This window comes from Onthophagus taurus, chromosome 3, assembly GCF_036711975.1.
Source record: "Onthophagus taurus isolate NC chromosome 3, IU_Otau_3.0, whole genome shotgun sequence".
Lineage (NCBI taxonomy): Eukaryota > Metazoa > Arthropoda > Insecta > Coleoptera > Scarabaeidae > Onthophagus > Onthophagus taurus.
In genome coordinates, this window is record NC_091968.1 from 24,190,217 (window position 1) to 24,216,463 (window position 26,247).

The 26,247-nt window shown below is 29.4% G+C and overlaps 1 protein-coding gene, 2 long non-coding RNA genes and 1 other non-coding gene across 4 annotated transcripts in view; 1 reads left to right on the plus strand and 3 right to left on the minus strand.

Annotated features, from left to right (window-relative positions):
* Positions 1 to 2,211: 2,211 nt before the first annotated feature.
* TRNAV-AAC (transfer RNA valine (anticodon AAC)) lies at positions 2,212 to 2,284 on the minus strand. Its single transcript has one exon. It is a non-coding gene; the product is annotated as a tRNA-Val (tRNA).
* Positions 2,285 to 10,253: 7,969 nt separating this feature from the next.
* LOC111418257 (uncharacterized) lies at positions 10,254 to 16,467 on the minus strand. Its single transcript, XR_011640126.1, has 2 exons — positions 16,297 to 16,467; positions 10,254 to 10,399 (listed from the first exon to the last, which is right to left on the minus strand). It is a non-coding gene; the product is annotated as an uncharacterized lncRNA (long non-coding RNA).
* Positions 16,468 to 18,881: 2,414 nt separating this feature from the next.
* The window catches only part of LOC139429575 (uncharacterized), a 51,313-nt gene continuing 43,947 nt past the window's right edge, over positions 18,882 to 26,247 (plus strand). Inside the window, exons 1-2 of the long non-coding RNA XR_011640131.1 lie at positions 18,882 to 19,046; positions 19,356 to 19,546. This is a non-coding gene — a long non-coding RNA (uncharacterized lncRNA). The remainder of the gene's footprint in view (positions 19,047 to 19,355; positions 19,547 to 26,247) is intronic.
* LOC111418258 (DNA translocase FtsK-like) lies at positions 20,255 to 21,303 on the minus strand. Its single transcript, XM_023050762.2, has 2 exons — positions 21,212 to 21,303; positions 20,255 to 21,150 (listed from the first exon to the last, which is right to left on the minus strand). The coding sequence occupies exons 1-2, from the start codon at positions 21,221 to 21,223 to the stop codon at positions 20,467 to 20,469; spliced, it is 696 nt and encodes a 231-aa protein (XP_022906530.2). The 5' UTR covers positions 21,224 to 21,303; the 3' UTR covers positions 20,255 to 20,466.

Below are 26,247 nucleotides of genomic sequence, written 5' to 3' on the forward strand. Positions count from 1 at the left end.
GATTATTCCAGTCTTTTTTAAGTTTATTTATATTTCTTTGATTATATATTTTGAACAATTAATTATCGGCTTGTTAGTAATAAAATTTATTTTCCCATTCATGATTAGGATTCTGCGCAATATAATATACTTCCATACGAACACTATTGTAATGAATTTATGAACGTATCCCCCGCAAGCGCCTTACTGTGACGTCATTGGAAGAATTGGCATTTCTATGTTTTTATTTATACAGTGTATTTCACTTAAGAAGCAATATACAAAAATATGACACAAAAAGGTAAAATAAAATTAAAAAAACATTAAAATACAAAGCGAAATATTAACGGTTATAATTTTATTATTTTAAGGTTATCCAACTTGACACGGTTACCATGGTGATTAAGATCCAAATATTGCAGGTGCTTGTCAAAATTGAAATTGAATTTAAGTTTTTTTTAAGGAAAAAGTCTTATTTAATTGGTTTAAAAGGCTGTATTTAACTCAAAATTGGTTTATCTAGGGTATTTATAAACAAGGTAAGTGGATTAAATCAAACAAAGATATTTTTAATTTATTTCTCTTAATTAGAATCGATTTAAATTAAATTACAATTAACGAATTTGTTATGAATGCGAGATAATCGTAAAGAATTCGAATTGTTTTAAAATTAATAAAAATTTGGTTAGAATTGATAAAAAAATCGTAATAAAATTTTATTATTTTAAGGTTATCAACTCGGCTCGGTTACCATGGTGATTAAGATCCAAATATTGCAGGTGCTTGTCAAAATTGACGTTGAATTTAAGTTTTTTTTAATGAAAAACATAATTAATTGGATTTAAAGGTTGTATTTAATTCAAAATGGGTGAATGGATGAAATTATAAGCAAGGTAAGTGGGTTAAATCATTTTAGATCAATTAAAATGTACAAGAATTTAGGGTTAAATAACAATTAAAACTAGAACTAACACTACACCTAGAACTAGAAAGTTTTAGTGTCAACTAAGTTGTCAATGTCAACTTTAATTTTATTATTATATTCGTAATCTTCATAAAATAACCTTTAAAGTCCAAACTTGACGCATTTATCTCAAAAAACCAAAAAATTCGAACTTTCAACTTTTAATTTTAACATATTTGTCAACTTCATAAAAAATCCTTTAAAATGAGTCCAAACTCGACATATTTAACTTTAATATTAATGGAAATACAATCACTTCCGGTTTGAAACGTCAACGTCAATTTTGACAAGTTTGACATGATGATTTGTCATCTTCATTAAAAAAACCTTTAAAATGAGTCCAAAGATGACGCACTTATTTCAAAAAACGAAAAAGTTAGAATAAAAAACATTAAACCCGAAGTTAGCAACAATTAAGACAGCAATTAAATATTAAAACCAACCTTAATTTTTATTTTTTTTATTGTATTTTTGTTTTTGTGATAAATTTGAAGACATTTTATAAAAATTAAGAGTATGTCAAAATGACATTGACATTTCCAACCGGAAGTTGCTTATATCTCGACTAATATTGGAATTAAACGTATCATGTTTGGGTTCATTTTAAAGGATTTTTCACGACAATAAATTACAAATATGTCAAAATTGACATTGACATTTCTAACCGGAAGTTGACCATAACTTTATTAATATTGAAGATAAATATGTCGTGTTTGTACTCATTTTAAATAATTTTTAATGAAGATTACAAATATGTTAAAATTGAGGTTGACATGTTAAATCTGAAGTTAGTTATCATATAATAGACAAATGGACAACTTCCTGGTGTTCTTTCATGATGTATTCTTTATTAAAAAACACCATTAAAATGAGTCCAAACATGATGTTGCTAAACATCACTATGTTGTATATTTTTATTGCACTAAAACTAGAACTACGATATTTTCAATTTTGGCCTCTAGAAGAAATACAAAAGACGATAGCGGTTTGAGGTTTTCGACATTAGCAGTTTCTCGAAAAACGAGATCATACCATGTAAACGTATGTACTTTTTTCTAACTCATAGTTTCCGACATAGCCTATTTGGACTTCGAATTTGAACCACCCTGTACATATTTTACAACCCCGGGAATCCCCTGTTCAAAGGGAAAAAAATTCCGAAATGCCATCAAATATTTGTATAGGCGTATATGGAGCGGAATATACATTTTTACTAATTTTTTGAAATTTGTTAATTTATTATTATTATTTATTAATAAGAAAAAAAGTGTTTCCGCCCGGGATCGAACCGGGGGCCTTCCGCGTGTTAGGCGGATGTGATAACCACTACACCACGGAAACTCTGTAAGTTAACATAGAGAAGCTTTATCCGGCACTTTAAAGTTATATTTAAACTAAATAAGCTTTTTGTAATCAGAGGTTCTTTCAATACTTCAATATTTAAGGGATTTTCTTGCTTACTAACTCTGCTTTTTGTTCCTACTGTAGACTCTATTCTTTGACAGTTCTTGGAATTGATGACGTTTCTCAGCAAACAAGTTGTTCTTTGACTCTTTCAGGACCAAGACCGTATACAGGGTAATTCAAATTCGACCCCCACCATTGGCATCTCAGAAACCATAAGAAATACAGAAATGGTTAAATGGGGGCAAAGTTGCGTATCTTAGTTAGAGCTAATCATTTTTCAACTAAGTTTTTGGATCTAGCCGTTTTAGTTTTTAAAATATGGCCGAAAAACAAAAAAATGACTTTTTCTTGTTTTGCCTATAACTTCTTTATTTTTCGTTTGTTCGTGAATCTGAAAAAACATTCTTGAGGCAACTTTTTATGAAAAATGTCATGACACAACTAGAAATTTTCTCTGACGTTTCGTTTTCTTGAAACTATCATCAGGTTTTTTTTATCTGAGAGCAAAAGTGCAAGAGAGAGATTTACAATATGCAACGAAATTCATCAAATTTTCATATTTTTCTCGATATCTATGCATCTGAGAGCAAAAATGCAAGAGAGCAATATTGTTAGGAATACAATTTGCTACAACTTTTGTTCCAAAAGTTTTTTTGTAATATCCTCCATTTCCCAAGTGTTACCATCAACTAGTAAAGAAACAAAATTCATCAAATTTTCATATTTTCGTATTTTTCTCGATATCTATGCATCTGAGAGAAAAAGTGCAAGAGAGCTATATTGTTAGGAATACAATTTGCTACAACTTTTGTTCCAAAAGTTTTTTTGTAATATCCTCCATTTCCCAAGTGTTACCATCAACTAATAAAGTAACAAAATTCATCAAATTTTCATATTTTTCTCGATATCTATGCATCTGAGAGCAAAAGTGCAAGAGAGCAATATTGTTAGGAATACAATTTGCTACAAATTTTGCTCCAAAAGTTTTTTTGTAATATCCTCCATTTTCCAAGTGTTTCCATCAACTAGTAAAATAACAAATTCATCAAATTTTCATATTTTCGTATTTTTCTCGATATCTATCCATCTGATAGCAAAAGTGCAAGAGAGAAATATCGTTAAGAATACAATTTGCTACAACTTTTGATTCAAAAGTTTTTTTGTAATATCCTCCATTTCCCAAGTGTTACCATCAACTAGTAAAATAATAAAATTCATCAAATTTTCATATTTTCGTATTTTTCTCGATATCTATGTATCTGAGAGCAAAAGTGCAAGAGAGCAATATTGTTAGGAATACAATTTGCTACAACTTTTGCTCCAAAAGTTTTTTTGTAATATCCTCCATTTCCCAAGTGTTACTATCAACTAGTAAAATAACAAATTCATCAAATTTTCATATCTTCGTGTTTTTCTCGATATCTATGCATCTGGAAGCAAAAGTGCAAGAGAGCAATATTGTTAAGAATACAACTTGCTACAACTTTTGTTCCAAAAGTTTTTTTTTATTTTCCTCCATTTCCCAAGTGTTACCATCAACTAGTAAAATAACAAAATTCGTCAAATTTTCATATTTTCGTATTTTTCTCGATATCTATGCATCTGAGAGCAAAAGTGCAAAAGAGTAATATTGTTAGGAATACAATTTGCTACAACTTTTGTTGCAAAAGTTTTTTTGTAATATCCTCCATTTCCCAAGTGTTATCATCAACTATACTCTGTTTTTAAACCAGGAGGAGTATTTTAAATTTGTCACCAGATTGACCTTGCACGTGATTGGTTGAATGCGAGGAAGGTTCACACACAGGCAATTTTGAATTTTGATTTTGAATTTGAAGGTTAGGTAATTGATAATTCGACAGTTTCGTGTCATTATTGTATATTTTGTGTTCTTAAACCCTTTTTTATTATATTTTGAAATAAATACACTCATAACTTCAATGTTAATTTGTATGTATAGTGTTGACGATAACAAACGAAAATAAATACAATAATAAGTAAATAAATAAATAATAATTATTAATTTAAATTTACCGCCAAAATATCTAGTGATATTTTCTGGTGATTTTTCCTAGTGTAAATCTGACTTTCGCGTTTACTCCTCCTGGTTTAAAAACAGAGTATAGTTCTAGTGCAAGTGTTAGTTCTAGTTTTAATTGTTATTCAGCGCTAAGTTGTATATTTTTAAGTTTCGGGTTTAGCCCTGTGTCTTCAGACGCTGAATGTTATGTAAGGTTAGTTTTGTTTACAAACATTAATTATACCATGAAGTATTCTTTGGCAATTTGTAATGGCAATTATAGCGTGAAGTTTTCTTTTGTAATGTCAATTATAGCGTAAAGGAATGTGAGGTAAGGTTAGTTTTGTTTACAAACATTAATTATACCATGAAGTTTTCTTTTGCAATTAGTAATGGCAATTATAGCGTGAAGTTTTCTTTTGTAATGTCAATTATAGCGTGAAGGAATGTTAGGTAAGGTTAGTTTTGTTTACAAACATTAATTATACCTTGAAGTTTTCTTTGGCACTTATACTCTGTTTTTAAACCAGGAGGAGTATTTTAAATTTGTCACCAGATTGACCTTGCACGTGATTGGTTGAATGCGAGGAAGGTTCACACACAGGCAATTTTGAATTTTGATTTTGAATTTAAAGGTTAGGTTATTGACAATTCGACAGTTTCGTGTCATTATTGTAAATTTTGTGTTCTTAAACCCTTCTTTATTATATTTTGAAATAAATACACTCATAACTTCCAATGTTAATTTGTATGTTTAATGTTGACGATAACAAACGAAAATAAATACAATAATATGTAAATAAATAAATAATAATAATTATTAATTTAAATTTACCGCCAAAATATCTAGTGATATTTTCTGGTGATTTTTCCTAGTGTAAATCTGACTTTCGCGTTTACTCCTCCTGGTTTAAAAACAGAGTATAGTAAAATAACAAAATTCATCAAATTTTCATTTAGTATTTTTTTCGATATCTATGCATCTGAGAGCAAAAGTGTAAGAGAGCAATATGGTTAGGAATACAATTTGCTACAACTTTTGTTCCAAAAGTTTTTTTGTAATACTCTCCATTTCCCAAGTGTTACCATCAACTAGTAAAATAGCAAAATTCATCAAATTTTCATATTTTCGTATTTTTTTCGATATCTATGCATCTGAGAGTAAAAGTGTAAGAGAGCAATATGGTTAGGAATACAATTTACTACAACTTTTGTTCCAAAAGTTTTTTTGTAATATCCTCCATTTTCCAAGTGTTGCCATCAACTAGTAAAATACCAAAATTCATCAAATTTTCATATTTTCCTGTTTTTCTAGATATCTATGCATCTAAGAGCAAAAATGCAAGAGAGCAATATTGTTAGGAATACAATTTGCTACAACTTTTGTTCCAAAAGTTCTTTTGTAATACTCTCCATTTCCCAAGTGTTACCATCAACTAGTAAAGTAACAAAATTGATCAAATTTTCATATTTTCGTGTTTTTCTCGATATCTATGCATCTGATAGCAAAAATGCAAAAGAGCAATATTGTTAGGAATACAATTTGCTACAACTTTTGTTCCAAAAGTTTTTTTGTAATATCCTCCATTTCCCGAGTGCTACCATCAACTAGTAAAGTAACAAAATTGATAAAATTTTCATATTTTCGTGTTTTTCTCGATATCTATGCATCTGAGAGAAAAAGTCCAAGAGAGTAATATTGTTAGGAATAGAGTTTGCTACAACTTTTGTTCCAAAAGTTTTTTTGTAATATCCTCCATTTCCCAAGTGTTACCATCAACTAGTAAAGTAACAAAATTGATCAAATTTTCATATTTTCGTGTTTTTCTCGATATCTATGCATCTGAGAGCAAAAATGCAAGAGAGCAATATTGTTAGGAATACAATTTGCTACAACTTTTGTTCGAAAAGTTTTTTTGTAATATTCTCCATTTCCCAAGTGTTACCATCAACTAGTAAAATACCAAAATTCATCAAATTTTCATATTTTCGTATTTTTCTCGATATCTATGCATCTGATAGCAAAAATGCAAGAGAGCAATATTGTTAGGAATACAATTTGCTACAACTTTTGTTCCAAAAGTTTTTTTGTAATACTCTCCATTTCCCAAGTGTTACCATCAACTAGTAAAATAGCAAAATTCATCAAATTTCCATATTTTCGTGTTTTTCTCGATATCTATGCATCTGATAGCAAAAATGCAAGAGAGCAATATTGTTAGGAATACAATTTGCTACAACTTTTGTTCCAAAAGTTTTTTTGTAATATCCTCCATTTCCCGAGTGCTACCATCAACTAGTAAAATAACAAAATTCATCAAATTTTCATATTTTCGTGTTTTTCTCGATATCTATGCATCTGAGAGCAAAAATGCAAGAAGGCAATATTGTTAGGAATACAATTTGCTACAACTTTTGTTCTAAAAGTTTTTTTGTAATATCCTCCATTTTCCAAGTGTTACCATCAACTAGTAAAATACCAAAATTCATCAAATTTTCATATTTTCGTATTTTTCTCGATATCTATGCATCTGATAGCAAAAATGCAAGAGAGCAATATTGTTAGGAATACAATTTGCTACAACTTTTGTTCCAAAAGTTTTCTTGTAATACTCTCCATTTCCCAAGTGTTACCATCAACTGGTAAAATAGCAAAATTCATCAAATTTTCATATTTTTGTATTTTTCTCGATATCTATGCATCTGATAGCAAAAATGCAAGAGAGCAATATTGTTAGAAATACAATTTGCTACAACTTTTGTTCCAAAAATTTTTTTGTAATATCCTTCATTTCTGAAGTGTTACCATCAACTAGTAAAGTAACAAAATTCATCAAATTTTCATATTTTCGTATTTTTCTCGATATCTATGCATCTGAGAGCAAAAATGTAAGAGAGCAATATTGTTAGGAATACAATTTGCTACAACTTTTGTTCCAAAAGTTTTTTTGTAATATCCTCCATTTCCCAAGTGTTACCATCAACTAGTAAAGTAACAAAATTGATCAAATTTTCATATTTTCGTGTTTTTCTCGATATCTACGCATCTGAGAGCAAAAATGCAAGAGAGCAAGATTGTTAGGAATACAATTTGCTACAACTTTTGTTCCAAAAGTTTTTTTGTAATACTCTCCATTTCCCAAGTGTTACCATCAACTAGTAAAATAGCAAAATTCAGCAAATTTTCATATTTTTGTATTTTTCTCGATATCAATGCATCTGATAGCAAAAATGCAAGAGAGCAATATTGTTAGGAATACAATTTGCTACAACTTTTGTTCCAAAAATTTTTTTGTAATATCCTTCATTTCTGAAGTGTTACCATCAACTAGTAAAGTAACAAAATTGATCAAATTTTCATATTTTCGTGTTTTTCTCGATATCTATGCATCTGAGAGCAAAAGTGCAAGAGAGCAATATTGTTAGGAATACAATTGGCTACAACTTTTGTTCCAAAAGTTTTTTTGTAATATCCTCCATTTCCCAAGTGTTACCATCAACTAGTAAAGTAACAAAATTGATCAAATTTTCATATTTTCGTATTTTTTTCGATATCTATGCATCTGAGAGCAAAAATGCAAGAGAGCAATATTGTTAGGAATAGCATTTGCTACAACTTTTGTTCCAAAAGTTTTTTTGTAATATCCTCCGTTTCCCAAGTATTACCATCAACTAGTAAAGTAACAAAATTGATCAAATTTTCATATTTTCGTGTTTTTCTCGATATCTATGCATCTGAGAGCAAAAATGCAAGAGAGCAATATTGTTAGGAATAGCATTTGCTACAACTTTTGTTCGAAAAGTTTTTTTGTAATGTCCTCCATTTCCCAAGTGTTACCATCAACTAGTAAAATAACAAAATTCATCAAATTTTCATATTTTCGTGTTTTTCTCGATATCTATGCATCTGAGAGCAAAAGTGCAAGAGAGCAATATTGGTAGAAATACAATTTGCTACAACTTTTGCTCCAAAAGTTTTTTTGTAATATCCTCCATTTCCCAAGTGTTACCATCAACTAGTAAAGTAACAAAATTGGTAAAATTTTCATATTTTTGTATTTTTCTCGATATCTATGCATCTGATAGCAAAAATGCAAGAGAGCAAGATTGTTAGGAATACAATTTGCTACAACTTTTGTTCCAAAAGTTTTTTTGTAATACTCTCCATTTCCCAAGTGTTACCATCAACTAGTAAAATAGCAAAATTCATCAAATTTTCATATTTTTGTATTTTTCTCGATATCTATGCATCTGATAGCAAAAATGCAAGAGAGCAATATTGTTAGGAATACAATTTGCTACAACTTTTGTTCCAAAAATTTTTTTGTAATATCCTTCATTTCTGAAGTGTTACCATCAACTAGTAAAGTAACAAAATTGATCAAATTTTCATATTTTCGTGTTTTTCTCTATATCTATGCATCTGAGAGCAAAAGTGCAAGAGAGCAATATTGTTAGGAATACAATTTGCTACAACTTTTGCTCCAAAAGTTTTTTTGTAATATCCTCCATTTCCCAAGTGTTACCATCAACTAGTAAAGTAACAAAATTCATAACATTTTCATATTTTCGTATTTTTCTCGATATCTATGCATCTGAGAGCAAAAGTGAAAGAGAACAATATTGATAGGAATACAATTTGCTATAACTTTTGTTGCAAAAGCTTTTTTGTAATATCCTCCATTTCCCGAGAGTTACCATCAACTAGTAAAGTAACGAAATTCATCAAATTTTCATATTTTCGTATTTTTCTCGATATCTATGCATCTGAGAGCAAAAGTGCAAGAGAGCAATATTGTTAGGAATACAATTTGCTACTACTTTTATTTAAAAAGCTTTTTTGAAATATGCGCTGAATACCGGATGTTACCATTAACAACGACATTCATTAAATTATTGATAGACTGGATGTTGTGGTGGAATAAACGCCGATATGTCGTCAAATCTAACTTTGTTAAGTTTACTAATCCTATATTTTTTCCATTTAAAGACTAATTTAATTTTCTCTTAACTCACGGTCGTTTAACAAACACACATTGCTATAAACGTTTCGGTTGACGTCATATTTAGACTGTAATCTCGTTTTGAAAATGTTTTGCGAAACCGACCGTATCTGAAACGATTCGTGTAAGTTGTTTACGTTCCTTTTTAATCGTTTCGTTCTTCCGAAAGACGCAAATTATTTGTCGTCTTATACAATAATTCCTTCGATTACATTTAATTTAAATCTAAAATAATTTCTCTTTGTTTTAATGAATGTTTTAATCGTGACTAATCCAATTTTTCAATCTAAACCTTTTATTTTATATTAAGGTCACGAAGAAAATAACGAAATATCTCCTCTTGCATAATATTTGGTGATTTTTATTTGGATATTTCGTTTTACATAACATCATAAGGAATTTGGATCAGTTGGTCAATTAAAAAATAAAATAAGAAAGTTAAAGATGATTTATTTTCAACTCTCAAAAAAAAATTTTATTTTCTTTTTAAGCCAAATAATGATATTTAATATTTTGCATCCCACCTAATTTAACATTTACATAACTAACGGCTTTTGATTCTAATAAATCAGAAACTAGATAACCTCTTTGTTCTTGTTGTTGTCCTTGGAGTTTCATTTGCTCCTTTAGCTCTTCTTGGGCCTCCTCTTGAAGTGCTTTCATGTATGCTTTAATTTGTCCTTTTGTAGCCGCCGGCGTTTTTATTATCGCAGGGGCAAAAAGTTCGTGCGCTTGCGGGATTCTTTCTTGAGTTGCGGTGAAGTTTAAGAAAGTGTTTCGATAATCGAAAGTAATGGGGTGATGAAGAAGAGATGATGCAGGAAAAGCTGACACAGGAAATGATGGAACCGGTAAAAACGAATTACCGGGAGGGTTTGTTTGGGTTGATGGAGTTCTTGGAAAAGTAAACGGGGTTCGTAGAGGTGATCCGAAGATTTCCATGTGGATTTTCGATGGGATGTCGCCGAGTAAAGGGTGCTGGGAATAACCCGCTCCAAGAAGAAGTGATAAAATTATGAATGTTTGCTGTTAAGAAAAAGAAATTGAATTAATTATAGGTTGGGTTGGGTTAATTCTTTTTTATATTAAATTCTTTAAGTTAATATTCAACGCTAGATACGCGAAGAAACGTGATTTGTATTTGAAGTTGAAAAATCTCTTAGAATGCACTTTTACTTTGTTTAATTTTCAATCACGTTCATCAAATCAACATTTCTTTAACTTTGTTTATAAAAAAAACGAAAAAGAAATTTCTAAATAGCGTTAACTTACTATTATTGACATATGTAATTTGAAAATGACGTTTAAATGTCAAAATGACGTTTCAAAATAAGTTGGCAGATATCTTAAACGTCAAAATGACGTTTCCAACACTTAAATCGATTAACATTGATTTGCTTTGACGTTGACGTTTTATTTAACATCAAAATAAAAATGACAGTATAGCCAACGTCTTAAAGGTGAAGTCACTAAAACTATAATCATCTAAAATATCTTCGAATTGATCTTGACTTTTATAAATATTTTACTTTTAAAACATATTAAATGTTAAAATGACGTTTTTTAACATTCATGACATTTCCTATTTTGAAGTTGAGATTAATTGAAACTTCAATATTTTCTACTTTGACTTATGGTAAACTTTAAAATGACATAAGTGACATTAATGTTGACATTTTATTAAAACTCAAGTGTTACCATAAACTAGTAAAATAATAGTAAAATAAAAATGCAAGAGAGCAATATTGTTAGGAATGCAATTTGCTATTACTTTTGTTCCAAAAGTTTTTTTGTAATATCCTCCATTTCCCAAGTGTTACCATCAACTAGTAAAGTAACAAAATTCATCAAATTTTCATATTTTCCTATTTTTCTCGATATCTATGCATCTGAGAGCAAAAGTGCAAAAGAACAATATTGTTAGGAATACAATTTGCTACAACTTTTGTTCCAAAAGTTTTTTTGTAATATCCTCCATTTCCCAAGTGTTACTTACCATCAACTAGTAAAATAACAAAATTCATCAAATTTTCATATTTTCGTATTTTTCTCGATATCTATAAATCTGAGAGCAAAAGTGCAAGAGAGCAATATTGTTAAGAATACAATTTGCTACAACTTTTGTTTCAAAAGTTTTTTTGAAATATCCTCCATTTCCCAAGTGTTACCATCAACTAGTAAAATAACAAAATTCATCAAATTTTCATATCTTCGTATTTTTCTCGATATCTATGCATCTGAGAGCAAAAGTGCAAGAGAGCAATATTGTTAGGAATACAATTTTCTACAACTTTTATTCCAAAAGTTTTTTTGTAATATCCTCCATTTCCCAAGTGTTACCATCAACTAGTAAAATAACAAAATTCATCAAATTTTCATATTTTCACATTTTTCTCGATATCTATGCATCTGAGAGGAAAAGTGCAAGAGAGCATTATTGTTAGGAATACAATTTGCTACAACTTTTGCTCTTAAAGTTTTTTTTGTAATATGCTCCATTTCCCGAGTGTTACCATCAACTAGTAAAGTAACAAAATTCATCAGATTTTCATATTTTTGCATTTTTCTCAACATTTCACAAATCAACATTTCTTAAACTTTGTTTATAAAGAAAAACGAAAAAGAAATTTTTAAAAAGGGTTAACTTACTATTATTGACATATGTAATTTGAAAATGACGTTTAAATGTCAAAATGACGTTTCAAAATAAGTTGACAGATATCTTAAACGTCAAAATGACGTTTCCAACACTCAAATGATTTCCTACGTTTCGATTGACATTGACGATTTACTTTGACGTTGACGTTTTATTTAACATCGGAATAAAAATGACAGTATAGCCAACGTCTTAAAGTTGAAGTCACTAAAACTCTAATCATCTAAAATATCTTCGAATTGATCTTGACTTTTATAAATATTTTACCTTAAAAACACATTAAATGTCAAATTAAACTTCAAATTGACATTTCTATCAATCAGAAATGCCTTACTTTGAAGTTGAGATTTATTAAAACTTCAATTGTATATTCTACTTTGAGGTTGACATTTTATTTAACATTTAAAAAACTAACATTTGCTATTAGTTGGCAGCATTAGTTGCAATATGACATTACTACCTTGACCAGCGTTACCAACCCTACCGATATAGAAGATAGTCTACCGATTAATCTATCGATTCTCAAAATTTTAACAAAGTATTATGAAACACATCGTACTTAAAATCAATACAATTGTGACAAAAATTGTACCTTATGGGAATACCCTACTTATATTGCATAAAAGTATATATACCAACGATATGGCAATGTCGGTCGAGCAACGTTGCCAGTTGGTATCGTTGATATATACAGTACGCGTCATAAGTAAACCCCCTCCCTAATTTGAAAACGGTTCAAAATATAATATTGACGCATTTAAGAGCTAAAGTGCAAGAGAGCAATATTGTTAACAATAAAATTTGCAACAATTTTTGTTATAAAAGCTTTCTTATAGTAAGCTCAGATTCTCAAGTGTTACCATTAATAACTTGAAAGAGCAACAAATTCATATTTTCGTATCTATCTCGATATTGACGTATCTAAGAGCAAAAGTGCAACAGAGCAATATTGTTAACAATAATATTTGCAACAATTTTTGTTATAAAAGATATCTTATAGCATGCTCCGATTCCCAAGTGTTACCTTTAATAACTTGAAAGAGCAACAAATTCATAAAATTTTCATATTTTCGTATCTATCTCGATATTAACGTATCTAAGAGCAAAAGTGTAAGAGTGCAATATTGTTAACAATAAAATTTGCTACAACTTTTGTGCTAAAAGTTTTTTTGTAACACGATCTGATTCCTAAGCGTTACCTTTAATAACTTGAAAGAGCAACAAATTCATAAAATTTTCGTATTTTCATATCTATCTCGATATTGACATATCTAAGAGTAAAAGTGCAAGAGAGCAATATTGTTAATAATAATATTTGCAACAATTTTTGTTATAAAAGTTTTCTTATAGCATACTCCGATTCCCAAGCGTTATCTTTAATAACTTGAAAAAGCAACAAATTCATAAAGTTTTCATATTTTCGTATCTATCTCGATATTGACGTATCTAAGAGCAAAAGTGCAAGAGAGCAATATTATTAACAATAAAATTTGCAACAATTTTTGTTATAAAAGTTTTCTTATAGCATACTCCGATTCCCAAGTGTTATCTTTAATAACTTGAAAAAGCAACAAATTCATAAAATTTTCATATTTTCGTATCTGTCTCGATATTGACGTATCTAGGAGCAAAAGTACAAGAGAGCAGTATTGTTAACAATAAAATTTGCAACAATTTTTGTTATAAAAGTTTTCTTGTAGCATGTTCCGATTCCCAAGTGTTACCTTCTATAACTTGATAGAGCAACAAATTCATAAAATTTTCATGTTTTCGTATCTATCTCGATATTGACGTATCTAAGAGCAAAAGTGCAAGAGAGCAATATTGTTAACAATAAAATTCGCAACAATTTTTGTTATAAAAGTTTTCTTGTAGCATGTTCCGATTCCCAAGTGTTACCTTCTATAACTTGATAGAGCAACAAATTCATAAAATTTTCATGTTTTCGTATCTATCTCGATATTGACGTATCTAAGAGCAAAAGTGCAAGAGAGCAATATTGTTAACAATAAAATTCGCAACAATTTTTGTTATAAAAGTTTTCTTGTAGCATGTTCCGATTCCCAAGTGTTACCTTCTATAACTTGATAGAGCAACAAATTCATAAAATTTTCATGTTTTCGTATCTATCTCGATATTGACGTATCTAAGAGCAAAAGTGCAAGAGAGCAATATTGTTAACAATAAAATTTGCAACAATTTTTGTTATAAAAGTTTTCTTATAGCATGTTCCGATTCCCAAGTGCTACATTCTATAACTTGATAGAGCAACAAATTCATAAAATTTTCATATTTTCGTATCTATCTCGATATTGACGTATTTAGGAGCAAAAGTGCAAGAGAGCAATATTGTTAACAATAAAATTTGCAACAATTTTTGTTATAAAAGTTTTCTTATAGCATGTTCCGATTCCCAAGTGCTACCTTCTATAACTTGATAGAGCAACAAATTCATAAAATTTTCATATTTTCGTATCTATCTCGATATTGACGTATCTAAGAGCAAAAGTGCAATAAAGCAATATTGTTAACAATAAAATTTGCTACAACTTTTGTGCTAAAAGTTTTTTTGTAACACGCTCCGATTCCTAAGCGTTACCTTTAATAACTTGAAAAAGCTACAAATTCATAAAATTTTCATATTTTCGTATCTATCTCGATATTGACGTATCTAAGAGCAAGAGTGCAAGAGAGCAATATTGTTAACAATAAAATTTGCAACAATTTTTGTTATAAAAGTTTTCTTATAGCATGTTCCGATTCTCAAGTGTTACCTTCTATAACTTGATAGAGCAACAAATTCATAAAATTTTCATATTTTCGTATCTATCTCGATATTGACGTATCTAAGAGCAAAAGTGCAATAAAGCAATATTGTTAACAATAAAATTTGCTACAACTTTTGTGTTAAAAGTTTTTTTGTAACACGCTCCGATTCCTAAGCGTTACCTTTAATAACTTGAAAAAGCTACAAATTCATAAAATTTTCATATTTTCGTAGCTATCTCGATATTGACGTATCTAGGAGCAAAAGTGCAAGAGTGCAATATTGTTAACAATAAAATTTGCAATAATTTTTGTTATAAAAGATTTCTTATAGTATGCTCCGATTCCCAAGTGTTACCTTTAATAACTTGAAAGAGCAACAAATTCATAAAATTTTCATATTTTCGTATTTTTCTCGATATTGACGCATCTAAGAGCAAAAGTGCAAGAGAGCAATATTGTTAAGAATTAAATTTGCTACAACTTTTGTTTTAAAAGTTCTTTTGTAACATCCTCCGATTCCAAAGTGCTACCATTATACAACATGCCAATAGATTCGGCTTTTTACCATTGATTCTACCGACATTTGGTCGGCATAGGTTGGCAACGCTGACCTTGACAGTAACTTTTCTAACGTCAAAATGACATTTGTCACTCTTAAGATGTCGTAACCTTGAAAACGACGTTATGTGTGAAGTTGGCATCATAAATTTTAATGTGACAGTTCTAAATTGACGTTAACAATTTAATCTTTAAAATGACATTTCTTGTTTTTAAATTGACGCAACCTTAGAAACCACATTTCCTATTAAGTTGATATTAACCTCAAAATGACGTTTCTTATTTTTAAGACGACAAGGACTTGAATTTGGCGTTTATGCATCAATATGGCAGTTCACCTTGACGTTAACAGTTTAAACACAAAACTAACATTTCCTATTTATTACATTTCATAACCTTAGAAACAACATTTTCTATTAAGTTGGCAGCATTAGTTTCAATATGACATTACTACCTTGACAGTAACTTTTTTAACGTCAAGATGACATCTGTCAGTCTTAAGATGTAATCTTGAAAACGATGTTATGTGTGAAGTTGGCATCATAAATTTTAATATGACAGTTCTTAATTGACGCAACCTTGGACACGATATATCCTATTAAGTTGATATTAACTTCAAAATGACGTTTCTTATTCTTAAGTTGGCAGCATTAATTTCAATATGACATTCTAACTTAACGGTAACATTTCTAACGTCAAAATGACATTTGTCAATTTTAAGAGGTCGTAACCTTGACATTATGTGTTAAGTTGGCATCATAAATTTTAATGTGACGTTAGCTGTTTAAACTTCAAGATGACATTTCTTGTTCTTAAGTTGATGTAATCTTGGAAACGATTTTTTTATTAAGTTTATGACAATTCTAACCTTTACAACTACTGTATTATAATAACATCATGGATTGAATTTATTGTTGAAAACAATTTCTTATAAACATACCTGAAGAAAACACTTTTACCTCGTTTAAATTTAGAATCACAATCTCGATGAACTTGCATTTTTACCTCTTACATAAACATAAACATTTATAAATGATCTCACTTTAATGTCTCACCAAAAACCACCAATTTTATATCGATTTATTGAAATGATTTAATATTAATTAGTTAAACCTACCATGATATGACCTCCTCAAGACTACAAGACGTTTTGAAATGAGTTGGTCGCGCGCTGCCGTATACCTCACTTTATAAAAATCCCACCACGTGCTTTTCACTCAACTTTTCAGACACGATTTACAAAACACTGATTGATTTTTTCCCTTTCTCGCGATTCTAATAAAACAATAGGGGCTGTTGTAACACGATATTGTTAATGGATTATTATGGAATAAACGTGGGAGAAGTTTACCTTTTCATTTGCCCCAATTAAACCATCAAGTCTTTCTATTTTAATTAATAATTAATTTCATTTTAAAATTCAAACAAAAAAATTAGTTCCTGTTTGAAAGAATTTTTTTTTATTAATCTTTTTATGCACATTCATCGTTCAAGTTCAAGTCGGACTTGAACGATTTTTTTTGCGTTGCTTAATCTTAACATTATCGAATTCTTAGGTCGTTGAATAAACGGTGAGTTAAGAATAAGAAGTGAGAGTTGTTGTTTCTTTGTGACATTGAATGTGGGTTGTTTATAGGCATATTTTGAAATGGCGTGATCTGTATTAATGAGAGTCGATCTTTAACAATTTATTCCCAATCATTAAATGGGTGCGATTTTATTTGCTTAAAATAGAAATAAAATGTTAATTAGGTTAGATAATCAGAAACGTCCCTTTCTCTAAGCTGTAAAAACGATTTAACGTCTTCCGTAATCACATTTCAAACATTTACATATCCAACACTGAAAAAATTACATAAATTGCGTTAGAATCGTTTTCAGTGAAAATTTTAATTGGCAAAATCCATTCCTCGTTTTACTACTCCATTATATTGTCTAAACTCGAGCGAGGGAAAGTTTTAGACGAGAGAATTGTGTACTTTGCAGTTAAAGACGCGAAATCTTGTTGTAAATCTGTATGGGTTCAGCTTTGAAAGTTATAATCAAAATTGAACTTTAGTTATGCTGTTTACGTAAGATTAAAACACTCAAAAATTATCATTTTAAAGTATAAAGTGTAAATAAATGCAGATTTTACATGTTTCAATACTTTTTGCATAAAATATAAAACCAAAAACTAAATTTTACCTTTTTTGATAACGAAACCGTCACTTTTATGTCAAAGTGACGTTCAATTTGACATAAACGTGATATAATAAAATTCCCTGTTCTAAAATTCAAAATTTCCTAATCGTTATGATTTATATCAGAAGTTTATTGCAACTCTAAAGATAATTAGATAAATAAATGTAAAAAAATCTCTTTTCTTAATTTTAAATACCTGATTATGCAATTTCTTAATGTTTTAGGTTATTTTAGGAGATCCGAAATGAGAGTGGTAAATTCTTCTTCTCGATAAATTCCATATTCTAATCCCTTTTATATATAAAAAAATTAGGTTTAATGGTAATTAAAGTAAACAATTTAATATTTATAGCGTTAAAATTAATAAATATTAATTTTATTAAAAATAAAGCTCCATCTATGAACGAAACTACAAAGTTAACCAATCGAAAGATGTCGCTGTAAGTTTAAATTTTATTTTATTCTATTCTTTTAGTAAATTAATTAAATTAATTATTGGTACCGAAATTTTATAAAAGAAAATACTTAAATCACGCTAAAAACTACATTTTATGATAAAAATAATAATATTTTTCTCCTAATGATAAATGAGGTTTCTATTTGAACTGTCAATTTGGCGTCTTTAATCTCTACGTTTTAAAAGTATTAAAAGAAATTATAATAATAGAATTAACTTTGAAATAATTGGAGAAATCTGGAGGTAAATCAATTATCAATAATAATTTCCCTTTATAATTTTTTTTCTTTGCAGAGGTTCATACTTTTTTCATTAACAAATATTACAATTAAAGCGCCATCTATGAATAAAACTATGAAGTTAACCAATAGAATACTACCGAAAGATTTCGCTGTAAGTTTAAATTTTATTTTATTCTTTTTGTAAATTAGTTATTGGTACCGAAAATTCATAAAAAAATACTTAAATCACTCTAAAAAGTATATTTTATGATAAAAACAATAAAATTTTCCTCCTAATAATAAGTGAGGTTATGTACTTTTTATTTGAGCTGTCAATTTGGCGTCTTTAACCTCGACGTTTTAAAAGTATTAAGAGAAATTATAATAATAGAATTAACTTTGAAGTTATTGGAGAAATCTGGAGGTAAATCGATTATCAATGATAATTTCCCTTTTAATTTTTTTTTGCAGAGGTTCATACTTTTTTCCCATATACATTCGTTTTAAAACGTGATATAACAAAATTCCCTGTTCTAAAATTCAAAATTCCTCAACCTTTATGATTTATATCACAAGTTTATTGCAACTGTAAAGGTAATAAGATAAATAAATGTAATAAGAGTTATAGTACCTAATTATGCCACTCTTTAATGTTTTAGGAGATTCGAAATGAGAGAGGTAAATTCTCTTTCTCGATAAATTCCATATTGTAATCGCTTCTATATATAAAAAAATAAGGCGTTAAAATTAATAAATATTAAAATTAAAGCTCCATCTATGAACAAAACTATAAAGTTAACCTATAGAACACTACCGAAAAATTTCGCTGTAAGTTTAAATTTTATTTTATTCTTTTTGTAAATTAATCGTTAAATTAATTATTGGTACCGAAAATTTATGAAAAAACATTTAAACTATATTTTATGATAAATACAATAACATTTTTCTCCTAATAATAAGTGAGGTTATGTACTTTTTATTTGAACTGTCAATTTGGCGTCTTTAACCTCAACGTTTTAAAAGTATTAAAAGAAATTATAATAATAGATTTAACTTTAAAGTTATTGGAGAAACCTGACGGTAAATCAATTATCAATGATAATTTCCCTTTTAATTTTTTTTCTTTGCTTTTTTTAGGTTCATACTTTTTTCCTATATATCTACAATATAATTGGAACTGGATTGAACATGTTTATTACAACATATTTTTAAGAAGACCCACGATAATGGGATGAATAATTCAATGGGATGATAACGCAGGAGTTTAGAGGAAGGAAATTTTAACTTAATAACAATGGAAATATTTCCCAAAATGATTTTTTTGAAAGGTATGTTATTTCTGATTAATCATTTTCTTATATTATTGTTTTTGTGTAGAAAAATTGAGCTTTATCTACTTACTAAGAATGATAAGGAGTATTATCTATATGTACCAAAATTATTTAAAGTAATTAAGGCTTATGAGAATTAGGCAACCCAATATACACTATTGAATTTAATTATGTTACTCAAAATCTTTACATTTTGTTGTAAAACTGTGATTTAATTGAACACGTCGGCATTTTTAAAACTATTCTAAGGAATAATATAATATATATTTATTATTTAATTTAAAAGATGTACTCCTATAATTTTTAATGAAATGTGACATATTAGATATGTCAAATTTGAAAGGCAGTGCTACCACCAAACTTTGACAACTGACTTAATTGTACTTTTTTAATCATTTTTACCCATCAAATGATTAATTTAAACTTAATTTCGATTTTATTGTTATATATTACTCTCTTATTAATTATAAAAAAATTCTTCAAGGACTTTTTAAACTCCGGTTAGTTTTCTATTTATAGAAAAGACAACTTCTGCTTGTAATACCACTCTTTGTATTAACATTCTTGTATCGACATTCTTTTTGTGTTAATATTCACATTCTTTTTGAATCGACATCTTTTTTTATATCAACATCCTATTTGTGTCAATATCCTTTTCGTTTTTGCATTAACATTCTTGGTACAAAAGAATCGGGTCAAAAAAAATTCCTGCAGGATACTCACGTTTATTCAATTAGTGCCAAGGATATCTAATTGTAAGCGGTGTACAAAAACGAACTTTTTTTTTTAATAAAAATTAATTTATAGTCTTTTTTAATCATCATTACGAGTATCACTAGCATACAATCAATCATCATATTATTATACAATTACAATAATTACTAGCTTTTTATCGTACAAAAAATAATAATTATAAATTACGATTTTTGAAAACTGTAACTAAAACCATCTGGTGATCTATTCAAAGATAATTTTCCTGGTGGTAAAAATCTGTGTGGGGAAGGCGTCGTTGTGTAAGTCGGTTGATATTGTTGTTGAGGTTGTTGATAAGTTTGTTGGGGTTGTTGGTAAGTTTGTTGAGGTTGATAAGTTTGTTGTGGTTGTTGATAAGTTTGTTGTGGTTGTTGATAAGTTTGTTGAGGTTGTTGATAAGTTTGTTGAGGTTGATAATTTTGTTGGGGTTGATAATTTTGTTGAGGTTGTTGATAACTTTGTTGTGGCTTATATTGTTGTTGTGGAGCTTGATAATCCGGTGAATTATATTGTGGAAGAGGTGTATATTGGGGTTGAGGTGCCACCGGAAGTTGTGTAGGTGGCGCTTGAGGGATCCCATCCCCAGTTGCTTGAAAACCATTTTTACCAGCCGTATAAGAAACGGTTCTTCTTTGTCCATTTGGATCAACGTACGAGTAAGTTCCTACTCGATTTCCAGCAGCGTCACTTTCTTCTTTAAATTGGACCCCATCCTCTTGTTGATACGTAGCACCAAAAGTTCCATCTCCAGATAAATATCTTTGTTCTTTTAAAATTGCTATATCTCTACTATCACCATATTTTTGTTGCGATGAAACCGCAAGGATTATTGAGGACGTTACTAATAACTAAATCAAAAGAAATAATGGAAAGAAAGTTATTTTGAATAAAAAAAGGAAGAAAACTTACGAATTGAAACATTTTTTTGATGATTAAATCAGTCTACTTCAAATGGTAAACTGTGACTACAACGGAAAAGAGAGTAAACGGGCGTTTTATATGGAAAGGGCAACCTTGTAAACGTTACGACCCTGATTGGTACCACTCCCTGGTTCTTTAAGTTCGTGTACGCTTTGTTTTCGAGTTTGATGGCATTTCGGATTTCCTGCTTAAAGCAGGAAGCTTTTTTGGGTCACCAAGAAATTTATCAATTTCCTCCAATTAGAAATGTTAAAATCTTTACTTTTTGGTTATTTCCAAAATAAAGAATTCTATATTATAAGATTAGAATATAAAAAAATTTGATTATCACTTTTTATCGAACTTTCTAGATTACATACAATCATATATGTGAATTATTAATGTCAAGGTTTCATTTATTTCTTGAGCTGGAAAGGTAAATTGAGTTGATTTTTATAAAAAAAAAATAAATCTATATTGTTTAAAAAAAATTTTAAGAAAATTCTTTAAGGAATTTATTCATTGTATCCAACGCAGTATTACCTTAGATAGTGTAGGTGTTTCTCCTACTTCTACACCTCTATATTTAGCTTAGAAATGGCAATTGCTCTACTCAGTGGTCTTAAACATTTTTTTTAAATCTACACATAATTTTTTTAACTTTGTGCAAAATTTGTTCCGGTTGACTTATTCTTACAACTTTCTATTTCTGGTAACCATTTCATTTGGTAGTGCATTTCTGAAGTGACACCCTATATTGCCACATTATTGCGATATGTGAAAATAAAAATGAAATTAATAAAAAAGCTGATAAGATATGTCAACTTATTTGGATCCAAGATATAAAATGAACTTTTTTGATACTGATTTAACTAACGAAGCAACTCTAAAAAGAGGATACTTTAATTAAAAATTGGCCATATTTGGACAAGGATGTTTCAAGAAGTGGATTTTATACGAATTTTTAAAACTTAATCGCCGAAAATTGCAAAATTTGAAAAAATTGTCGATTATTTCAAAAATTTATTTCTCAAGAACTAAAAGTGATTTTTCAAAACGGCTTTTTGCATTAAAAAGAGGATACTACAATTAATAATTGGTGATATTTCCACGAGGATCCTTCAAGAAATTAATTTTATAGCGAATTTTGAAAATTATCGATGAAAATTGCAACATCGAAAATTTGATCAAAACTTCAAATATTGTTTTCTCAAAAACTAAAAGTTATTTTTCAAAATGTGTTGGTTCATTGGAAAGAGGACACTCTTATTAACACTTTGGGAAATTTTCATACTCATATTCCAAGAAATGGATTTTATACGAATTTTTAAAACTTAATCGGCGAAAATTGCAAAATTCGAAAAAATTATCGATTATTTCAAAAATTTATTTCTCAAGAATTAAAAGTGATTTTTCAAAACGGCTTTTTGCATTCGAAAGAGGATACTGTAATTAATAATTGGTGATATTTCCACAAGGATCCTTCAGGACATTAATTTTATAGCGAATTTTGACAGTTATCGGTAAAAATTGCAACATCGAAAATTTTATCAAAACTTCAAATATTGTTTTCTTAAAAACTAAAAGGTATTTTTCAAAATGTGTTGGTTCATTAGAAAGAGGACACTCTTATTAACACTTTGGGAAATTTTCATACTCATATTCCAAGAAATGGATTTTATACGAATTTTTAAAACTTAATCGGCGAAAATTGCAAAATTCGAAAAAATTGTCGATTATTTCATAAATTTGTTTCTCAAGAACTAAAAGCGATTTTTCAAAACGACTTTTTGTATTAAAAAGAGGATACTATAATTAATATACAAGGTGGGGGGCAGATACTACGATATTAATGCAACTATATACAGCTACAGTACTACCTATCTTCGACCATTGGCATTGTTCCAAAGCTTATGGTTCAGCGAGAAAAGGTGTACTTAATAAACTTAATACCATACATCATTTGGGTATAAGATATGTACTTGGTGCCTTTCCTACAAGCCCTATCAATAGTCTATATAGTGAATCAGGTTTACCTCCCTTGAATTATAGACGAGATATACAATTAGTAAACTACTATCTTAGACTCCTAGCTGAACCAAATAATCCAATTTACGCGATAATCCAACAACAAACACTTACCTTTAGATTGACAGCTACCAGACCAACTATCGTTCGTGCACAAGAATTGATACAATCTTTAGATATGGTATTATCTCAGGTACTTACCTACCAATATTCTGAAGTGCCTCCATGGTTGTTGAATCCCATTAAAGCTAGGTTGGACCTCACTAAATTTTTCAAATCAAACGCCCCCCATGCAATGTTTCTTGCTGATTTTCACAACATAGTGCATACTTACCCTGATACCTTTTGTGTTTACACTGATGGATCAAAAAAAGAAGACGGTGTTGGTAGTGCAATGTCAGTCAATAATACAGAACATTCCTGGACACTTCAACGATGTTCCTCAATATTTCGTGCAGAGTTAAATGCAATATTCCAAGCACTACTATACATTAATATGAACCTCAATAACCGCAATTTTCTAATAATAAGTGCTTCGCTTAGTAGTATCAAATCCTTACAAAACCTGTACACAAAAGAAGCAATGCTACTACAAATCTTAGGCATACTAGACAGCATCACAAAACAAAATCAGAAAGTAATTTTTATATGGGTGCCAAGTCACGTTGGAATTGGGGGGAATGGACGTGCTGATTGTGCAGCATCCATCCGAGGTTGCAGATAAAGAAACTATGAATGTGAACTTTTGCAGACATAAAGATATTGCAAAACATGTAAGATCCTTGATTTATAACAGCTGGGAAGAACAATGGCAAAATACTCCAAGTTTCTTGAGAAAAATCAAACCTATCGTATAAGTTCCGAAAGGGAATTAAGCAGGTCAGAACAGGTGAAACTAAGTAGATTGCGCATTGGCCATACATCGTTGACCTCCAAATATATGTTAAAAGGGGAGCAGAGACCCATGTGTTCAAATTGTAATAGGAAACTCACTTTAGAACACATAATTGTGGAATGTACATTATATGAACAAGCAAGAAATATTTATAATATAACAAGCATAGACTCTATCTATGAAAGCTCATTGAATCTGATCAAATATTTTAAAGACATACAACTATTCGACCAACTTTGAATACTCTTAATGTGCTATTATGTGGCCCTGAGTTAAATTATTGTCAGTGCTAATGGCCTATGACGTCAAAGCACTCTTTTTTTCTTTCTTCAATAATAATAATAATATAAGTAATAATTGCTGATATTTCCACAAGGATCCTTCAGGACATTAATTTTATAGCGAATTTTGAAAATTATCGGTAAAAATTGCAACATCGAAAATTTTACACTCCTATGACACTCTTATTAACACTTTGGGAAATTTTCATACTCATATTCCAAGAAATGTATTTTATACGAATTTTTAAAACTTAATCGGCGAAAATTGCAAAATTCGAAAAAATTGTCGATTATTTCAAAAATTTATTTCTCAAGAATTAAAAGTGATTTTTCAAAACGGCTTTTTGCATTAAAAAGAGGATACTTTAATTAATAATTGAAAGTGATAACAGCGACAGTTCTGTTAGTAATGAATGTGATGATGAATTACAAGCGAAGAGAAGAAACATTGTTACAATGAGGATGCTAATGATAAATAAAGTTGTATTAAATGAAAAAAGTCGTATTGGGATTGAACTTGATTATTATCTGCACTGTCCAACACCTAAAAGAGATACTAATTCCTGTAAATGGTGGAGTACTACTAATTTGGTAACTATCCGGTATCCGGCCGGATTTTAGAAAATTGCCGGATACCGGATAGTTGGTGGATATCCGTTCCACCACTAATTTCTGGCACACCTTTAACTAAATCTTGATAATTTCACAAATTTCTTCTATAACGGTCGTTCTTTTCTTAATGATTTGGTCGGGTCGAGTTGAGTTGGATGAAGTGAGCCAACCCCTTCATAGTAACCAACAACACAAAACTTTAAAACAATAAACAATCAAAACTCTCATCTTTAAAAGTCTGTGAAAGAAAACGAAAAAAAAAACGGCTACAATTTTAGTGATTCTCTCAACCGCATTGTTTTCACCCTTTATTTTAACCCCGCGTGCTCTCGAACGCTTTTAAGAACCCTGACTGATTGTTCGTACGCAACAAAGCTTAGCAAATTTGCAACGTATGTCGTGGCTTTTTAACCCTCACATAGTGTAGTACTTAAGGTCAATTATTTACCGATATAGTAATAGCTCCTTTAAAATTGCTTTTGAAAGGAGAAATTATAACATTTTTGATTTAATTTAAATAAACGTTAAATTGGATATCTTCTTATATGTGAGACCTTTGTTCCATTTCGTCCTTAACGTTATCTTACAATCTATGTGTTAGTTTGCTTTAAAGTAATGTTTCGGCGATTTGAGGTGAAATCGTTCTTTATATTTCTTGGTAAAAATACAAAGTCTTTTATAAAACGACATTTACCCTCAAATTGCCGAGGTCGCTTGCGGGCGAGGCGCTAGAATCCTCTAATTTTGACGATTTCGTATTTATTTCACTATATAATGAAGACATGGGATAAACAAGCTGAAGGGTCATATATGTAGGCTGCTGGAACTAATCTGGAAGCACTTAAAACTCCCAAAAGACTGAAATATAGGTATAATCGTAGCTATACATAAGAAAGGAGACCAAACCCAAACACAAGTCAGCTTACTATTTTCAGAGTTATAATGTAAGCTTTGACAAGGTGTACAAAAGTTAATCAATGATTTAAGGCATCGCAAGATGCTGTCTACGAATACAATACCTTTGGAAAAAAGCAAACTGTGCTCTTTGCATCAGTTTAGTTACAACTATAAGAGCGAATGGCCTTTCTGAATACTTTACACCTATTCCTTCTGATTAATTTGCTCCTTAGCAATTTTCCAAAAAAAATGCACAACTTTTAGTTAACTTTTAAGTTTTTAGTTCTTCAATTTTCAAACCAAAACTGCACTGCACTATACTTTGGGTTAAT